Source organism: Ornithodoros turicata, chromosome 9, assembly GCF_037126465.1.
Source record: "Ornithodoros turicata isolate Travis chromosome 9, ASM3712646v1, whole genome shotgun sequence".
Classification (NCBI taxonomy): domain Eukaryota; kingdom Metazoa; phylum Arthropoda; class Arachnida; order Ixodida; family Argasidae; genus Ornithodoros; species Ornithodoros turicata.
Genome location: NC_088209.1, coordinates 31147868 through 31163543, shown reverse-complemented (window position 1 = coordinate 31163543; position 15676 = coordinate 31147868). Strand labels below are relative to the sequence as shown.

Genomic DNA, 15676 nt, shown 5'->3' with positions numbered 1-15676 from the left:
AACATACTTCCATTCTGAAGGACACAAACAGCTGTAAAGTTTTCCCCTCTAGACACGCCGGAAATAAGGGACCACTTAGAAGAGTACATGACGCTGCACATAAGCTCCGACAAAGACAACCAAACTGTAAATCTATATACCAAATCATAATTATTATACGAAGAAAAAGCCAACGACAGATACGTGACGAGCACGTGCACGAGATCAGCCTAATCACACTAATGCGTAATCACACGACTGTTCAACTATGGGAATGCTATAGCACGCAAGCACGTACGACGTGAGAAATCACCGCAGCTTTTAGAAAAAACGTGGGGGCCTGCCTTTCTTTGGGATACGTTGTGTATACTCAGAAATATGTAGAGCATTACCATCTACCATTCACGTTCTGACACCTTTGGATAGCTTCCCACATTTGGTCCACGTATTGTTGTTTACTATTTTGTTAGTCTTGTACTACAGCGCTGTTCTAGTCCTTTCTCATTGTTCCACGTCGAAACGGGAGGTAGGGGGAAAAAGTGAAAGGAAAGCCAAAGCAAACATTCTTAACGCTTCCCTAGTGTGCGACTTTGGCAGTTGCACAAGAAGTTGTTATTAGTATTGTTCTTGTTCACCGGAAGGTATGGCACTTAGCCAATAGCCTTAGACAGGCCAGCATACAGCAAAGCTCATCGCAATTCGTCGGTAAGGTTGTCGTTTCTTACACCATCTTTAGTTACTGACACGGACTTCTAGTGTTACCTTTATTGTGTGCTCGGAACACAGATTCAGCTGCGCGCGAAACGTGTAAACGTTTGTTTGCGTGCGTGCGTGATCGCAGACCAACATTAATGACTACTAAATTAGCTACAAAACCACGTAACAATTTCTAGAATTTTTATGATCTTTCGTAATGGTTATTCACTGGATACGGGTGCGCACTATTTTATTTATTTTCCTTTCAAATACATTTTTTTCACTGTGTTTACTAGCATGACCAAACCAACCTTAAGACAGCGCATGTCTTTTTAGACATAGCTCGCTGTAAACGGATCTGTTGCACGCATATCTAATGTACTGAGCATAAATGCGGTAAAAACAGCGGTAACGACATGCTTTTACCAGTTTGGGTTTATTTTACCAGTCGGTTGAACAAGCTGGGCCAGCCTGCCCTCTGCATATTCCTGTATTTCTTTGTCTTCTTTTTCAAGCCAAAAACAAGCGAACATGTCTTCTATCAATTACATACAGTGTTGTAGACTTGACAAGACAGATTGAAAGAGAGAGAGAGAGCTTCTCTAACAAACAATACCTATACTTTTACTCATTTGAAGCAGTTGGACGGAACCCGCGGTCCTGTCAGCTCGCCTTCAGAAAACCTACTAGTTACCTAACAGCTAACGACGACTTGCGCGCTTGCACAGACAAAGCAAAGTTAACTCATTTAAATCACCTTCGCATACCGCAGCAAATAACCTACTCACAATATTTCAACGTTGAAGTTCGACAAGTGCACTCGACACTCAATTTCTGAGAACACCTACTAAACGCCACTACCTTATAGTACCGCCATATCTTAGAGTGCACCGTCGCAAGTATACACACTCTAAGAAAAAAGGAGTAAATTTGTGAGCAAATTGCAGTTTCTATGTAGCCCCCTGTATTGCGATTACTCTCTATTTAAGCCCCCCAAACCCTGATATTTGCTCTCCAGCAGTGCGAATGGTACCTAACCTTGGCGTAAACTATTGTGTATTTAGTCCCGACAGGGACTAACGGTTGCAGCAATGCATCTAGGCCACGAAATGATTAAAATGTCTCTCTCTTTTCTTAAGCTGGTTCACACTATTGCGTTCCAATGCGTGCGGCAACGTCACGACTAACGCTTTGGGGGGAATGTGTGTCCTGGGCCGACTTCTAAGGGAACTGTGCCGACGTATGTCTGACAGCGCCTGAGAAAAACCCAGGAAAAACCCCCAGACAGCACAACCGGCACCGGCATTCGAACCAGGGCACCTCCGAGTCTCGGCGTGGCATGGCCAGCGCTGGTGACGCCGAGGTTCGACGTCACTTAGCCACGCGAGCTGGTGTGATGATGATGGATGTTGGTGGTGGTTGTGGTGGCGATGGTGGTGGTTGTGGTGGCGGTGGTGGTGGAGCTTCTGAAACAGCTCGCCGTTGCCGGCCTCACAGTACGCTATGCAACATCACGACTAACGCTATGGTGATGATAGAACTACGTCGAAGCACCGCAAGCAACGGCAAGCACCGACCAATGACCATCTTCCGTCACCTCACGAGGTAGAGGATGAAGCAGCAGCCAAAATTCAGGGCAGCAAACATTCTGCTTCTTCTACCTGGAGCGCGGCCTAATATTATTATATTATTTTTCACACACAAGTACGTCGCCCATGCTTTGATTGCATCTCCTCGCGTTCTGTCGCGAGGGGGCGACGCGCAGGTTCGTTACCACGGCAACCCGCACGCACATTGGAACGCATATAGTGTGAACCGGGCTTTCGAGGGCAGACTCTCCCAACACGGGCGCCGACGAAATTCTTTGCACCACTCCGTCACTTTCTGAGTGGGTAACCGTCGCACGGCTGTCTCACATTGTCTCGACCTCCCTAACGCGAGCCGTGGCAACGTTAACGGTAAAATTCGTGGAAATGACGGAAGCGTAGGTAGGTATGAACGAAATGAGCGAGCAACCGAGAAGCAAGAGCACACCGCTCTCATCGAAATAGCCCACTCTATTTATAAAATCGTGCGTCGGGGAGCGCTGGGCCTCCTCCAGGGAGATCCAGCCACAGAGGCTCGCCGGAAGATATTCGCCCATCTTTGCATCTTCGCAAGGGTGTCTCGAATTTATGTGTCGCCAGGTTCCTCTTCGTACGTGTTTGTTTTCTTCCGTCGGATACGTTTTTCTTTTTTTCGTTGTGGTTATAGTGTGGTTGGGGGACGCGCAAGGAAATCGACAAGCTGACCATATCTTCCGGATCGCTGCGTCAGAGCGTTTGTGCTACCGACACTTTTCAGTATCTTTTATATCGCTGTTAGGATAGATTTGTGGTTATGAGCTGAACGTAGCGCACAAAGATGTGAGAATAAAAAAGATTAGTCCTCCGTGATGATGTAACGGCTTGAACGGCCGCAACAATGTGCGATGAGTCGCAGACGGTCGTGTAACTCGAAATATCAGCGGCTTTTGGTAGATCGGACCGAAGGGGGATATAGTTATTAGAAGACAAAATAAAGAAAGACCGACGGTGTTCACGATAATGGTTCCGAAAGTATGATAAGCTAATCGCCTTATCATTTGAAGCACGATGACATCACGTCGCTGATCTTCGACTTGAACGCTTCCTGTATCGTATGGTTTTCGCACAGTCCTTACGGTCTACTTGGAGCTCCCTATTAGGGAGTTTTAGTGCATTGGAAGAAATCTACGAAAACGATACGATAAAGGAAGTTATCAAACCCAAGCCTAGCAGTGTGACGTCACCCACTTCAAAGAAACAGGGCGATTGGCTTATCATGTTTTCGGAACAGTTATCCTGAACACCTTCGGATCTACTAACACTCGCTGTTTCTACGGAAAACGATAAGATAAAGGAAGTTATCAAATCCAAGCTTGGCAACCTGATGTCACCCACTTCAACGAAGTGCCGCGATTTGCTTATCGTATTTTCGGAACTGTTACCGTGAACAGCTTCCGATTTACTAAAAGTCCCTATCAACGCGCGGCGTTTTTTTTCTTTCTTTTTCTTCTTCTTTTTTCTGTTTTTGCTTTGCTCATGTCAAAACCTTCAGAAAAAAAAAAAAGGCTGTAGAAAATTAGAAACACTTAAGATATGATTTGATGTTTAATAGCGCAACAACAAAGAAATAATTACCAGGATTGGCATATATCGACAGGAAGACCCGCATTTACAGTCACTAGCTTGCCGCCTGAGTGTAGGAATCACGACGGATTAGATTGAATTATGCAAAAACAAACGGGATAAACTGATCTTGTCAGCTGTCGGTTCTGCCACGAACACTCATGCATATTGCATACTACGTCATTCATCACGAAGTGCCCGCATCTGTATCTGCAATGAATGACGAGAAGAACAGAAAAATTAATTTAATAAGTTAGTGTGCTTTAAGGCAATATGAATCGGCCCGTCACACACATTAATTGCTGCTCTCTCATTATCCCGGACGAACAATGCATCTCCTTCCGAAGGAAACAATCTATACCGCATCCTCCGTAACACGTTATCATTGCAACCGGCCATTATTTCGGTGGAGCCGCCATATGTTCTTGTTCTTCGCGGTACAGACCCGTTATTTACCTCCCACGAAACGATCCTAACGATGTTGAAACGAGAGCGCACACCCTAGCCTTTGAGAAGCTAACGAAAACAATAATTAATCTGCGGAAGACACGAGCATTGCAACAGCAAGCTGCAAAACAGCTGGAGGACGCAGCTCGACGCCGGAAGTGACGACAGCGGAAGCGGGACGTGGGCGATGAAATAAGGATAATAGCGGTATAATAGTTCCGTAAAAAAAAAGAGAAAAAGAAACGAAAACAACCCGAAAAGGTATACCTGACATAAGTTCGCGGAAAGTAGATCGGAAATGCTCGAAAGTTGGGCTTCTAAGTATGCAAGATACCAGCAGGCTTTAGGGATAAGGACAAGACATCCTGAGTGGTTAGTCCACTTCGTTTCGCCACTGTAAGGCGCCGTACTATTCTGGAGGATAGCCTGCGTACAAGAGATGACAGGATAGACTATATAGTCGTGTTCAACTTAAGAAGGAAAAAGAAATCTAGTACGTCAGCTCTCAAAATATTACTGCGCCGCAGATAGGATGGCTGCGCACAGACGTCACTCTCCCTCCTCCGCCATATAATGTAATCCATCTCTGCTTCCGTATTGGCTGTTAAGACTGGCCGCATGACACTACGCGAGCCCTTCCCCATGGTGGCGCTGCAGTACTGCAGTATTTCTTCCGGCGCGCTATTGTGTCTCCTTATCTCCAACGGCGTATGAAGATGACTGACTTAGATTTCTTTTTCTTCTTAAATTGAACACGACTATAGGTTGACCGAGCAGCTCCTGAAGGTCGTCAATATGCGTAGCTTGTTCCATCGAACCTGACCATAACGCTTGTACGCTAAACACACAGCACAACTTTAGGTCTTCTAAACGGTACAGTCGTAAGGGAAGGCCGTATACAGGGTGTTTCACCTAACGTGATAAAAAATTCTAACTGGCGACGCACTCGCCGGAGGTTTGTGGGACTTTCGGCAATTACCTTCTGAAAACTTTTGCCGGCATTTAGGAAGGCTTTGGACAATTTTTAATTGAGAGAAATTTATTTTTTACAATTGAACTTTGAAAATTGCCAAGGGAACCTCACTTTTTTTTACAGAAATATGAAGTCCTCCATGGATAACCACAGACCCAACAAAAACTATGCACAGTATCGCAACAGAAATAGTCGAAAAAAATTGGCAAAACAAATGAAGGCGAGGACACTTCCTCCTCCAGACGCACATTTCGTGCGCGTTTCTTTGCGAAAATCAAGCAGGCGGGGCTGCACGTAATCCGGGTAGAACCACTGATAACGCTTTCGGAGTCCGCGATTCCCGATATACTCTAAACGCGCCAGCCTCCGCTTCTGCCGACCAAGCCTTTCCTTCCCACATGTTAAAAATTGGACCTGGTCGCTAAATAAGTGCGGAGCGAAGTTCAGTTCTGCCGGCAAAACAACAGGCATGCACGACCGATTGTGCCTGCCGTCGAAAAGAATCCATTTTTCTTCTGCGTTCGAGAGTGGGCAGCTTGGAACTTACGGAGCTTTCAGAACTCCGTTCCTTTTGTATTTCCGTTCGTCTGGGATGACTTCCATCTCACTTTTTGCTTACGGCCTTATCAGGCCTTGTAAGGCCTTAAATGTGCCCATCTGACAGGGGTATTACAGAGCACGGACCTCTTGTAACAAATACAGGGCATATGCCTTTCTGCCGCATCATTGCTGCGGACCACGTAAGCCATATTTACAGAAAATAATGAAGTATACCGAGAGCGTGTCCCTGACTTTGGCCCTTAATCGGCCGTGTTCCTGATCTTTATACGGAGAACGGCATAATATTTACAAGGGCTGGCAATGGCGTGGCAGAGTTTTAAACACAAAAATGTAAACCAGCCCCGCACAGACGTGCCCTGTTGCGCGTTCGCAAAGTGCTTGGAGTCAGCAAACGGACCAAAATGGAAAGCGCGCCTTCGCCATTTGCAAATTTGGGAATCTCAGTGTCTCAGTTGTGTATGCAACAACCAGTCCTTTATGTGCACGTCTGCGCATTGCAGGAAGTGCCCGGCGGCAAAACACTTTTGCTGCGCCATTGAGTACACACGTCTTCTCTCGCCTCACGCTAGGCGCCGCTAGAAGTTAGTGGGGTATAAAGGCTCCAGGAGTTGGAATGATTCTGGAATCATTCCAGCTCGGAATGGAAACTGTCCTAGGAATGGAATGGGAATGCAATTAGGTATTTTTTTCGCATGAATGGAATTGGAATGGAATGGTCTGGGTGCGCCCGTGGCAGTCTTTGTTTCAACCGGCTTGTTTCTGCCCTCGCGCACTCCTGTTTCCGCTCCTGCACTTGGTCAAGAGCGAAATAACCTCGTCTCCGTGCTGGGTAATGTCGATCTCCTCTAGCACTGCTGGGCTAGCCCCAGTACTGTTACCGATCCCTCCTGTTTTACGATGGAATTAAAAGAATGGAACGGAGTTGCCAAGCCATTCCAGGACAAGGAGTGGGAATTGACCATACCTTTTCATTCAGAGGAAATGAAAGGAATGGAATTATCCCAAACCTCCATTCCTTGGAATGGAACGGGTAACCCTATTCCGCAAGGCTCTACAACTTACTGGTTAGTTGCACGCACACGCGAAAAAACAAAACAAAACAAAAACACTTCAGCTGTCGAGTGACATAATACGTCGCCGATCGATATGTGATCAATAATCACGACAAACACATGTAGTGAAGATGAGCGAGGAAAATGGTTAGTGGCTCGCCACCCCAGGACACACTGGTCAGCATGAGATACGAAGTAACGAGGTGATGGGTGAATAATGATTGAGCCCAAGCCCATAATGATCCAAGTCCCTCGTATTACAGACGCACAAGCACGCCATTCCCAAAGCTGCGTTCTCCGCGTATCATCTACGACAGAGACCGTTACCGTATGAAACTCCTCCAGACCAGATGGTCCGCGAACTATGGGCGTTTGAGTCTTTCCCACCCGCACATGCTAAGAACGCCTTAACGGGACCACATTGCAACTAGTCAGGCACGAGTATAGTGCATTGGAATTGGCTGAACTTGTGGCGAATTCCGCTCGTCGCAGTAGTGGAGAAAAGCTTACACTGGCTTGAGTGTGCATGTTACATTGCTCTGCTTCAGTGCAACATGCGTCACGTTTCATTAGCCGTTCTTGTTCGCTCTTTGGTCATTCTTACACTGAACTCATATCGGCACACCACATTCCACAACACGAAAACGACCGGCGAAGTTCGTCAGTAATTTGTCTTCCAAATACTTGAAGCACGTGGACGTTGCTCACTACATTATGGTATGCAACGCCCAGGACCCATGGGCCACGATGGACAATAAAATATGGGATGCAAGCAAGAAATACGGATGCCTACTCACTTTTTCCTTTTTCGTTTTGAGCTGATCGCACTTCCGCATCTTGCAGATCTGGTGACTGCGCACACTCCTGCACGGCCCGCACTCGCCGCAGTTATCCTTTTTTAAACAGCCTGGACACTCGCCACAGCGCTTGCGCTTCTTCTTGGTGCCTTTCTCGTCGCCACTCGCCACTGCGTTACCACCGCCCACAACCCCTTGGTGATGATGCGGCATCATGGGTGCCGGATGATTAGGGTGATGATGATGATGATGGTGATGGTGAGGCGCCACACCGTTGGAAGGTGGGCCCAGGTGTTCTCCACCGTGCCACCCACCGGGCGGTCCCGTTGGGGTAGGTGTTGGTGAAGGTTCCTGCGGCGGCACCATGGGCATGAGCGTGTGGCACCTCGTAGTGGTGGATGACACCGAAGGCACTTGGAAGGAGGGCTCGCCCGGGCTGGACGACCGCTTCGCTTCGGGAAAGCCTTGGAAAACGGCTGAAGGGTGCGGGGGGAAGTCGGCGAAGGGATGATGCTGCATCGGGCTGCCAAAGTGAGCTGCCGGGTTCTGCGCTGCCATCTTGTCGACTGGTGTCGGCATACGTTCGCTCGACTGGGAACTGTCTTGGGACTGCATTCCTGGAGAAGACGGTGGACCCTTGTCTCCGCCGTTGCTAAACGGTCGGTCTTTCGACGGCGGAGCACTGGGTGGACGACCTCCTTCGTAGCCTTCTTGCTCCCACGGACGGTAACCAACGTTACCTGCCGGGGTTCCTTCACGGGACGGCGGTGATGGACCTGAACTGCTCTCGCTCTTGTCGATTAGTCTTGCACTGAGTCCTTCATCCTTCCCGTTAGACTGCGAAGAGTCTTCCGTCGGCTGTTCCTTGAAGTTGGTGTTGGAAAACGGCGCTGCGAATGGGAAGCTGGAAGACGGTGGGAAGCCCGGAGGAACTTTGCCAAATTGAGCCATAGGGTCGAAGGAAGGGGGTCCGAAGCCATGCGCAGGTCCGTTTGACGGCGGATGACCACTGTGAGGTCCAAAGGGAAACTCCGATGGTGAGTGCCCGGAGAGAAGAGGGTACGGGGGAGGAGGGCCGCCGCCCACCATCCAGCCCCCGTCCTGGCCCAGAAGAGGACCTGGGCCGGGCCCAGTGGGGCTCGGGTGGTGGGATGGGGGCCCCTCGAAGGGGCTGCAGCCTCCGTGCAGGGCCCCGGGCTGCCTCTCGCTCATTGTCAGGCTGCGGACATCTGAAAGAAGGCAGAACAAGAGCTGTCTTAGAGAGAAGTTAGCATAAGCAAATTAAAATTTAAGATATTCTCAGCTTCGAACTTCTTCAAGAATTCGAATTTGAATTACATTTGAACACGACATACTGCTTCCGATGTACCCAATAACCTGAAGTAAATTTATCAGATATCTTTAATATTTTTAATTTTGATCTGTTGCCATCATTTTTCCGAATGCGACCACGTTAGTATAAGGGTCATTACAAAGAAGAACAACTATAATAGAATAACGAGATAAGGAACAAGTTACTCAAATCCAAACCAGAATTCTTTTTCCGTTACACAACGTGCAAGCGATACGGCGAAACGGAACAAATGGCCGCCGTGTTCCAGTCAATAGTAGTAGGAACATACGGATGCAGCAGATCGCTTTTCTTTCTCGTGCAGCGAGAAAACTCGTTCTTTCCACACAGCGACAGGATAAGCTTTGTTTTCAGAACCGGTTCTGTCAAACACAAATCAGCAGACAGCTGAGCAAAATTACGGCGAGCATAGCGCACACTGGGGGTTTCAAAGTGTCGAACCGTTACATATTACGCGACCTACGCAGCTGCACCTCATCCTTAGAGGACTTTGGATTTCGAAATGTAGTGGCACAAGGAAAGCGTAAAGAAAAATTGAGCCGGTTTACACTTTTTTCTTTCCCATCCTCTCGCTCTTCCACCATGCATGTTGGTCATTCGGATTGTGGTAGGTGTTCCAAATTGCCTCGGCGTGCAGTAGGTAAATGACATTAAAAAAAAAAAAAGGCAGTTTTTATTCTTCTTCCGCGGTAAGAAAGGAATAACGCTTTGATAAGGTGGCATATCTTCCAATAAAATACACACAAAGACGCAAATATAAGAAAACAGTGTGACGGAAAGCGTGACACAAGATAGATGACACTACTGAGCTTTGAACACCAATGACATTTTTAATTATGAACAGGCCACGCTGCATTCATCTGACATAGGTTCAAAACGTACCGGATGCAAAACCAAGTCATTCGCGCAAGAGTAAAACAGGGTGACAGTAAAGTAAGAGTAAAAAAATAATAAAAGAGATTAAAGTAGAAAACAAAATAAAGCATATCTTATCTTCTAAGACCACCATTATTTATAAATAACTAGTGATTAATTGGGCTTCTACCAAAGAACCAATAACACCACCTGTAATGTACAAGCAATGAGCATCAACAGGCAAAACGTGCTTCATGCAAAACGACGAGCGAGAAACGATTCAGCGTCTAGACACTCCTGCCGCGCGGAAGAAAGTACTTACCACGAGAAGCCGGGGTTCGTGCAAAGGGGGTGCAACCCCCGGCCAGCCTGAAGCTGTTGGTGCACAGGGGTGAACCCGTGTCCGGCCGAAAGAGGCCCCTCTACACGGCAGTGGCCAGAGAGTGAAAAGAGGGAGGGAGGAAGGGAGAGGAGGAAAGAGAGAGTATTGCGGTTAGTTGCAGTGCCAGTTAGTGTGAATGAAAGCATTGTATAGTATTGAGGCAAGAAAGGGCAGAAACAGTTGCAAGTGCAAAAAGCTTCGATAACAACTGCGAAGGCTTGGGAGTGAGTTTCGGTTATAGCGTGAGCGTAGATGTGGGTGATGCAAGCAGTGAGTGTAATGGTGCATATGACTTATCAAAGCAATACTGTGTTTATCCCACAACATATTTTCGCCGACATGCAGGGTGTTCAACGTAAAGTGAAACCACACCCGACGCACCAAGAACTGGATATCAAACTGTTGAAAATCAATTGATTCGGCGAAGGTAGATTGAAGCCATATATTTTTATTTTTCAATCAATCAATCAACCAATCAGATTGAAGCAAACATATTCGTGTGAAAATGTAACTGCACGGCACACATGAAAGATGGACTTTAAATTCTTCACGCGATTGAATAAAATAAAATTAACACTAATTACTTTCTGTTAATTAAAAAAATTGACACGGCCCCACATGTAGAGCCGTACGACACTACGAATAACGGTACGCCACACCTCCAGCAATGAATCATGAATCACATGAATCATGCGCGTGAATCGCATACACAGCGGCTGAAGGGTTGCACTGGAAGACGCCTCGTTTTTGCCAGGACAGTTTCGTTTCACAAATTTGATCCCGTTGCCTCGTCTCTTTTGACTCAACGAAGCAAAATATTCCAGAACGAAACATATACGAGAACATATCCAGAACGAATATGCCAAAACGAACAACAACAACAATAGATGTTGATGATAAGATGGTGTGTTTCACCAAAACAAAGCAATGTTTAGTTCATCACAAAAAAAAAAAAAAAGAAACAACACTTCTAATAAGTTTCCATGAAGTACAATTCATCACTGCATCCCTCGTTACATCCATACATGAGTACCTTCTTTTGCACGAAGACGCCGACACGCCGACCACAGAAACCTCCGCGTAGCTAAATTTTGCGCGCTTGCAGATTTGACAAAGCCTCGTTCGGCAACCGTGTGTCATTATTTTGAAGCGGCGTGAAAAAACCGTCCGTGCGTTTCACACGACGTACTTCAGAAAGAGCTTGGTGCTTTGTTTTCTTCGTCCAACTAAATCTATAGCAGCAGTGCACTTTGTCAAATATGTGGTGCGTGTTTTGTATGTGCATGGTCTGCTGTGTGTGGAGGTCGTGGTCGCTACAGCATACTGAGCATCCTGAGCGAGAAGCACATGACCCAGAGGGAGAGCCAAGTACGTGAGACAGAGTTTTTCTTTTACCTGGTTCGGTATTTCCCCTATTCGCACCACTATGATGCGCCATTCTCTACCTCCAGTAACATGTTAACTCGCTCAACTATCTAGAGGTAAAAGTTGTCTTTTGCCACAAGCAAACCGGAGAACGACCGGTGAGCTCCAAACAATTGCGTTACTGGTGCACTCTGAAATCATTTGTGGTGTATTACAGCACTTTTTACATATCGGATGACAAGACAACGCAAAATAAAATTTTATTTTCCTATAGCATCCAATCGAAGTTTAAAAAAAAGTGGGGATTTCTTTGAACACCGTGTGCATATTGTGGCTATATATATATATGTAATGCCGCTGAATAAGTAAGACTATCAGTACGACTATGTCATGCTCAGTCATAGCAGCTAGGCTACGGCGAGCTGCAACATATTACTACATTCGTCAAATGGTCCTCTGGGTTCTTTGCCATCGATCGCATCATCAAGTGGTATAGCTTTGAAAGCTCTCCAACGCTTCCTTGAAGAAACCCAGCTACTGTATATTTGTTTTAACCGCCCAAGTTTTAACCTTGTTCTGGATATTTGGGACTGTCGATACACGACAAGTGTTTCCCAATGGCTTTGCTACTTCATTTCCGTGTTTAGATTTTTTTTTGCCCCTTTTCTCTTTTGTGTGCGCGCTTTCCCCCCCTTTATTAACCAACTGTGTATAGGTGTACTGGAGTAATCAGCTGGACTTTGTCGAGATCATCATTATCATCAATACTGTAGTTAGCCCGTTGATTAATTTATTACAAAAAGAAAAATTTCGCAAAAACTAAAAGCCCGTTCCTCTGGTGTGGCAGCCAACATACTAATATTCTTTTTACGTGCGACATGACATCGTCATGCACACTTACTATAACGTAGTCATTTCCATTTGTGGTTGAGCATCTGAAACAATGCGGATCGAACTTTTGATAATACCTAGTCGATAGTCTCCACCGTCCCCAGCGAGAAGTGATGCCCAAGCCATCGAATTCTCGTGCGCCCGTATCCTCAGCGTATGAAGTGAACCTCGCATGCACAGCCGCTGAGGACTGTGACAGTAAAGCCATGTGGTACGCGCCAAGTCAGAGTCGAAAGGAAGCCGCAAGCATAGGAGACGACGTGCCCGCTGCCGAACGTTCCACTAAGTACGCATTCTGCTCTTTAGTCACTGACGCGAGCTGTTGCCTCCAGGTTTTCATCGCGAGAAAAAAAAAAACCGCATGTTTACCGAAATTTACAAAAGAAAAAGAAAGGAAAGAGAAAAAGCGATGTACACACGGGCGGCTGAAAGAAACAGTGCAGACGAACATCCGGGCATCGAGGAGCCGATTTCCGGCCTTGAGCTCGCTCACTTCCGGTGTTGAATGTACACGCGCTGGGCTCTGTGACGCAAACGAACGGTGTGGACTTACTGCTGAAAGAAAAGAAAAAAAAAACGAAATAAAGCTGGCGACGGTGTTTCAGAAGGCCCATCCGTGTGAAAAATCAGTTATCTCGAGCTTTATCCAGATTTCAGAGGGAGAAACGTTAACCTCGTCACGACTTCCCGGGAAGACGCGTTTCCGGTTCTGTCGGACATGTTCAGGCTTCCTACATTGTGTGTGTGTGTTTGTGTATATTTCAATACATAAGGATTTGGCTTTTCTAAAACCCTGGAAGGATGGCTAACTGTCACAGATTTACCTCGCAGCACCTATTCCACAATCCCTCCAAATGCGTGCGAAATGACGTACACCATCAAGAACTGCTGAATCCCACATTCGTGGCATCGCCAACGCTCGCCACGCCGTGCAATAGTAGCGCTTCCGTCGAGTTTCTATCCTTTTCCGACTATCACTCTAAAAAAATGATGATGTTAATCATCAAACTGTGTTTCTGTTTATCAGTGAACCACAGCACGTAGCGCTTCCACGTAAAAAAAAAAAGAAGAAGAAAAGTTATCAAGTATTATTGCATAATCACGTTGGTGTGCGCCACCACTACACTCTGTGTCCGGTACGTGACCACAACGAGATGACACAATATTATGTTTAAACTGTTGAAACCGTATCTCATACCGATAAGTCCATCCCGTTACTCACATTAGTTACAGGCTACATTTTATCTCATATTGACAGCAGCACTACAACATCACACAATCACCGACCTAAAGCGTATAGTAATCAAGTCTAATCGAGCGATGTCGCTAAAGGAAATATGGCGGAGATACAGGACCCTTCACCGACCAAAAATGATCACCCTCTGGTCCTCGCGCCGTTATTGTCTTTCATGGAGATTCCATGGTCCATAACGTCCATGTAACATATCGGGTCCCCCGTAGCGTTCCATGCTCCGCTGCCCACCCACGTAGTTTCCACGAAGAAGATGATACTAAACTGACCATCGTACGGCATAAATTATACAGGCCGGAGTGGTATCGACGTTTTCCGATCGACTAGACGGTGACATTCACGCTTTAAGTTCGCAGCACGTCCACGAAGGGTCATGCTGTTGCTCAATTTTTTATCCAGCTCATAGCGGGATATCTTTCCATACGAGCAGGCCCCCACAGCAGTCAATCCTATATCCGGAAGATACCGAGCGTGCTATGTCAAGCACTGCACGAGTACAGTGTTCGTTGTCGATATAAAAATAAGTTCTCGCGATCATCGCAATGGATCAGCTGAAAAAGTATTACACTACGAAGCGCTGGAGCAGCATATAAAGTAAAATTTAACGAAGTCGCGTCACATTAAATGAAATCGCCGCGGGCACCTTTATAACGAATTTCCTGTAAGAACAAACAGAAAAGAAATTTTTATATTATTATTCCCGAAATTGGCGAAAAGCTAATTAAGGCAGGTAATCGGTAAATTTAAATTGAACCATGCAAATTAAATTGAACGCAATTAGGTCAACTTAAATAAAATCGCAACACGGACTTTTATAACGAATTTCCTGTTAAAACGAACCGAACGTTGCGTCTTTGTTCGAGCCGCTATGCCTGTCCCGCCACCTGTATTGCGACACCATCGTATTACACGTTCCCTGAAAGCCTTAATCTCCAAATTAATTGAATCACAAACGCGTATTCGTGCCCTCAGCAACTGACATTATGTGAATCACGCAAGGACCTGATTCACACGAGACGAAATCAAATATCATACGTCTGTAGCACAAAAAAGCGAACGTAAATAACAGCTTGCATCTACACACACACGCACACAGAGAAACCTTTGTATCTTATTTATTCACGCGCCACAAAAAAAGAACCAAGGAAAACACCACAATAGGCTCGTCCAGCAGTAGTGTTTCTCCGCCGTTACGAATCTTTATCGAGCCCATCCAAAACAAAGTTTTCTCTTCTTTTTTTTTTCTTTCTCCTGTGCCCTTTCTTTCCGTGGCCCTTTCTTCTTTTATTTACTCGGGATAATGCCCGCTTGCTCGTACATATTTCTCAACAGAAAAATAATAATAACAAAAAAAAAACGGTGACTGACCCGCCATCTGTCGTTGGAAGTAAGCAGCGTTTTTAGACGCCAGGTGCGGACTCCAACAACGAACCTCTCTTTGCGTTCTTTTTTTCTTCTTCTTCGCCTCTTTTATGATCGGCCTCTGTATGTGTATGTGTGCTCGCTTCTCTGTGATCGTTTCGTGTACTGCTTCCTTTTACTTGGCCAGTTCATCTGCTGTGTGCGCGCGCGTTTCTGACATGACACACCTGGCCATGCGCTGTTGCTGTGGGTATCGGGATGTGTATCTTAATGAAAAGGATGGGCGGCCTGGAAGATGGCAGCGCTCTCTCACGGTGTTCGGTTGAAGCTGAGTTGTTGGATGTGAGGAATCATCTGCCGTACATTGGACGGTGAACAACCGATGGCCATGTGTAATGCGCTTTTGGTTGGTGGTGTAGGGTGCATGTATGCGGTAGAAGGCCTTCGAAAGACTGAGACGTTGGGTATCTTTGCGTTAGCGCTGTCTTGTACAACCTGTGTATACGACAGAAACCCCCTGGCACG

The 15676-nt window shown here is 46.3% G+C and overlaps 1 protein-coding gene across 4 annotated transcripts in view; it reads right to left on the bottom strand.

Annotated features, from left to right (window-relative positions):
* LOC135368616 (methylcytosine dioxygenase TET-like) overlaps window positions 1-15676 on the bottom strand; it is a 103346-nt gene that overhangs the window by 41520 nt on the left and 46150 nt on the right. For 2 of the 4 annotated variants that reach the window (XM_064602010.1, XM_064602011.1), the window contains exons 2-3: window positions 10222-10321; window positions 7694-8922 (exon numbers count right to left, since the gene is read on the bottom strand). In XM_064602010.1, coding sequence (XP_064458080.1) covers window positions 7694-8922; window positions 10222-10321 — 1329 coding nt within the window. The remainder of the gene's footprint in view (window positions 1-7693; window positions 8923-10221; window positions 10322-15676) is intronic. The other 2 variants (XM_064602013.1, XM_064602012.1) reach the window with 1 other exon arrangement.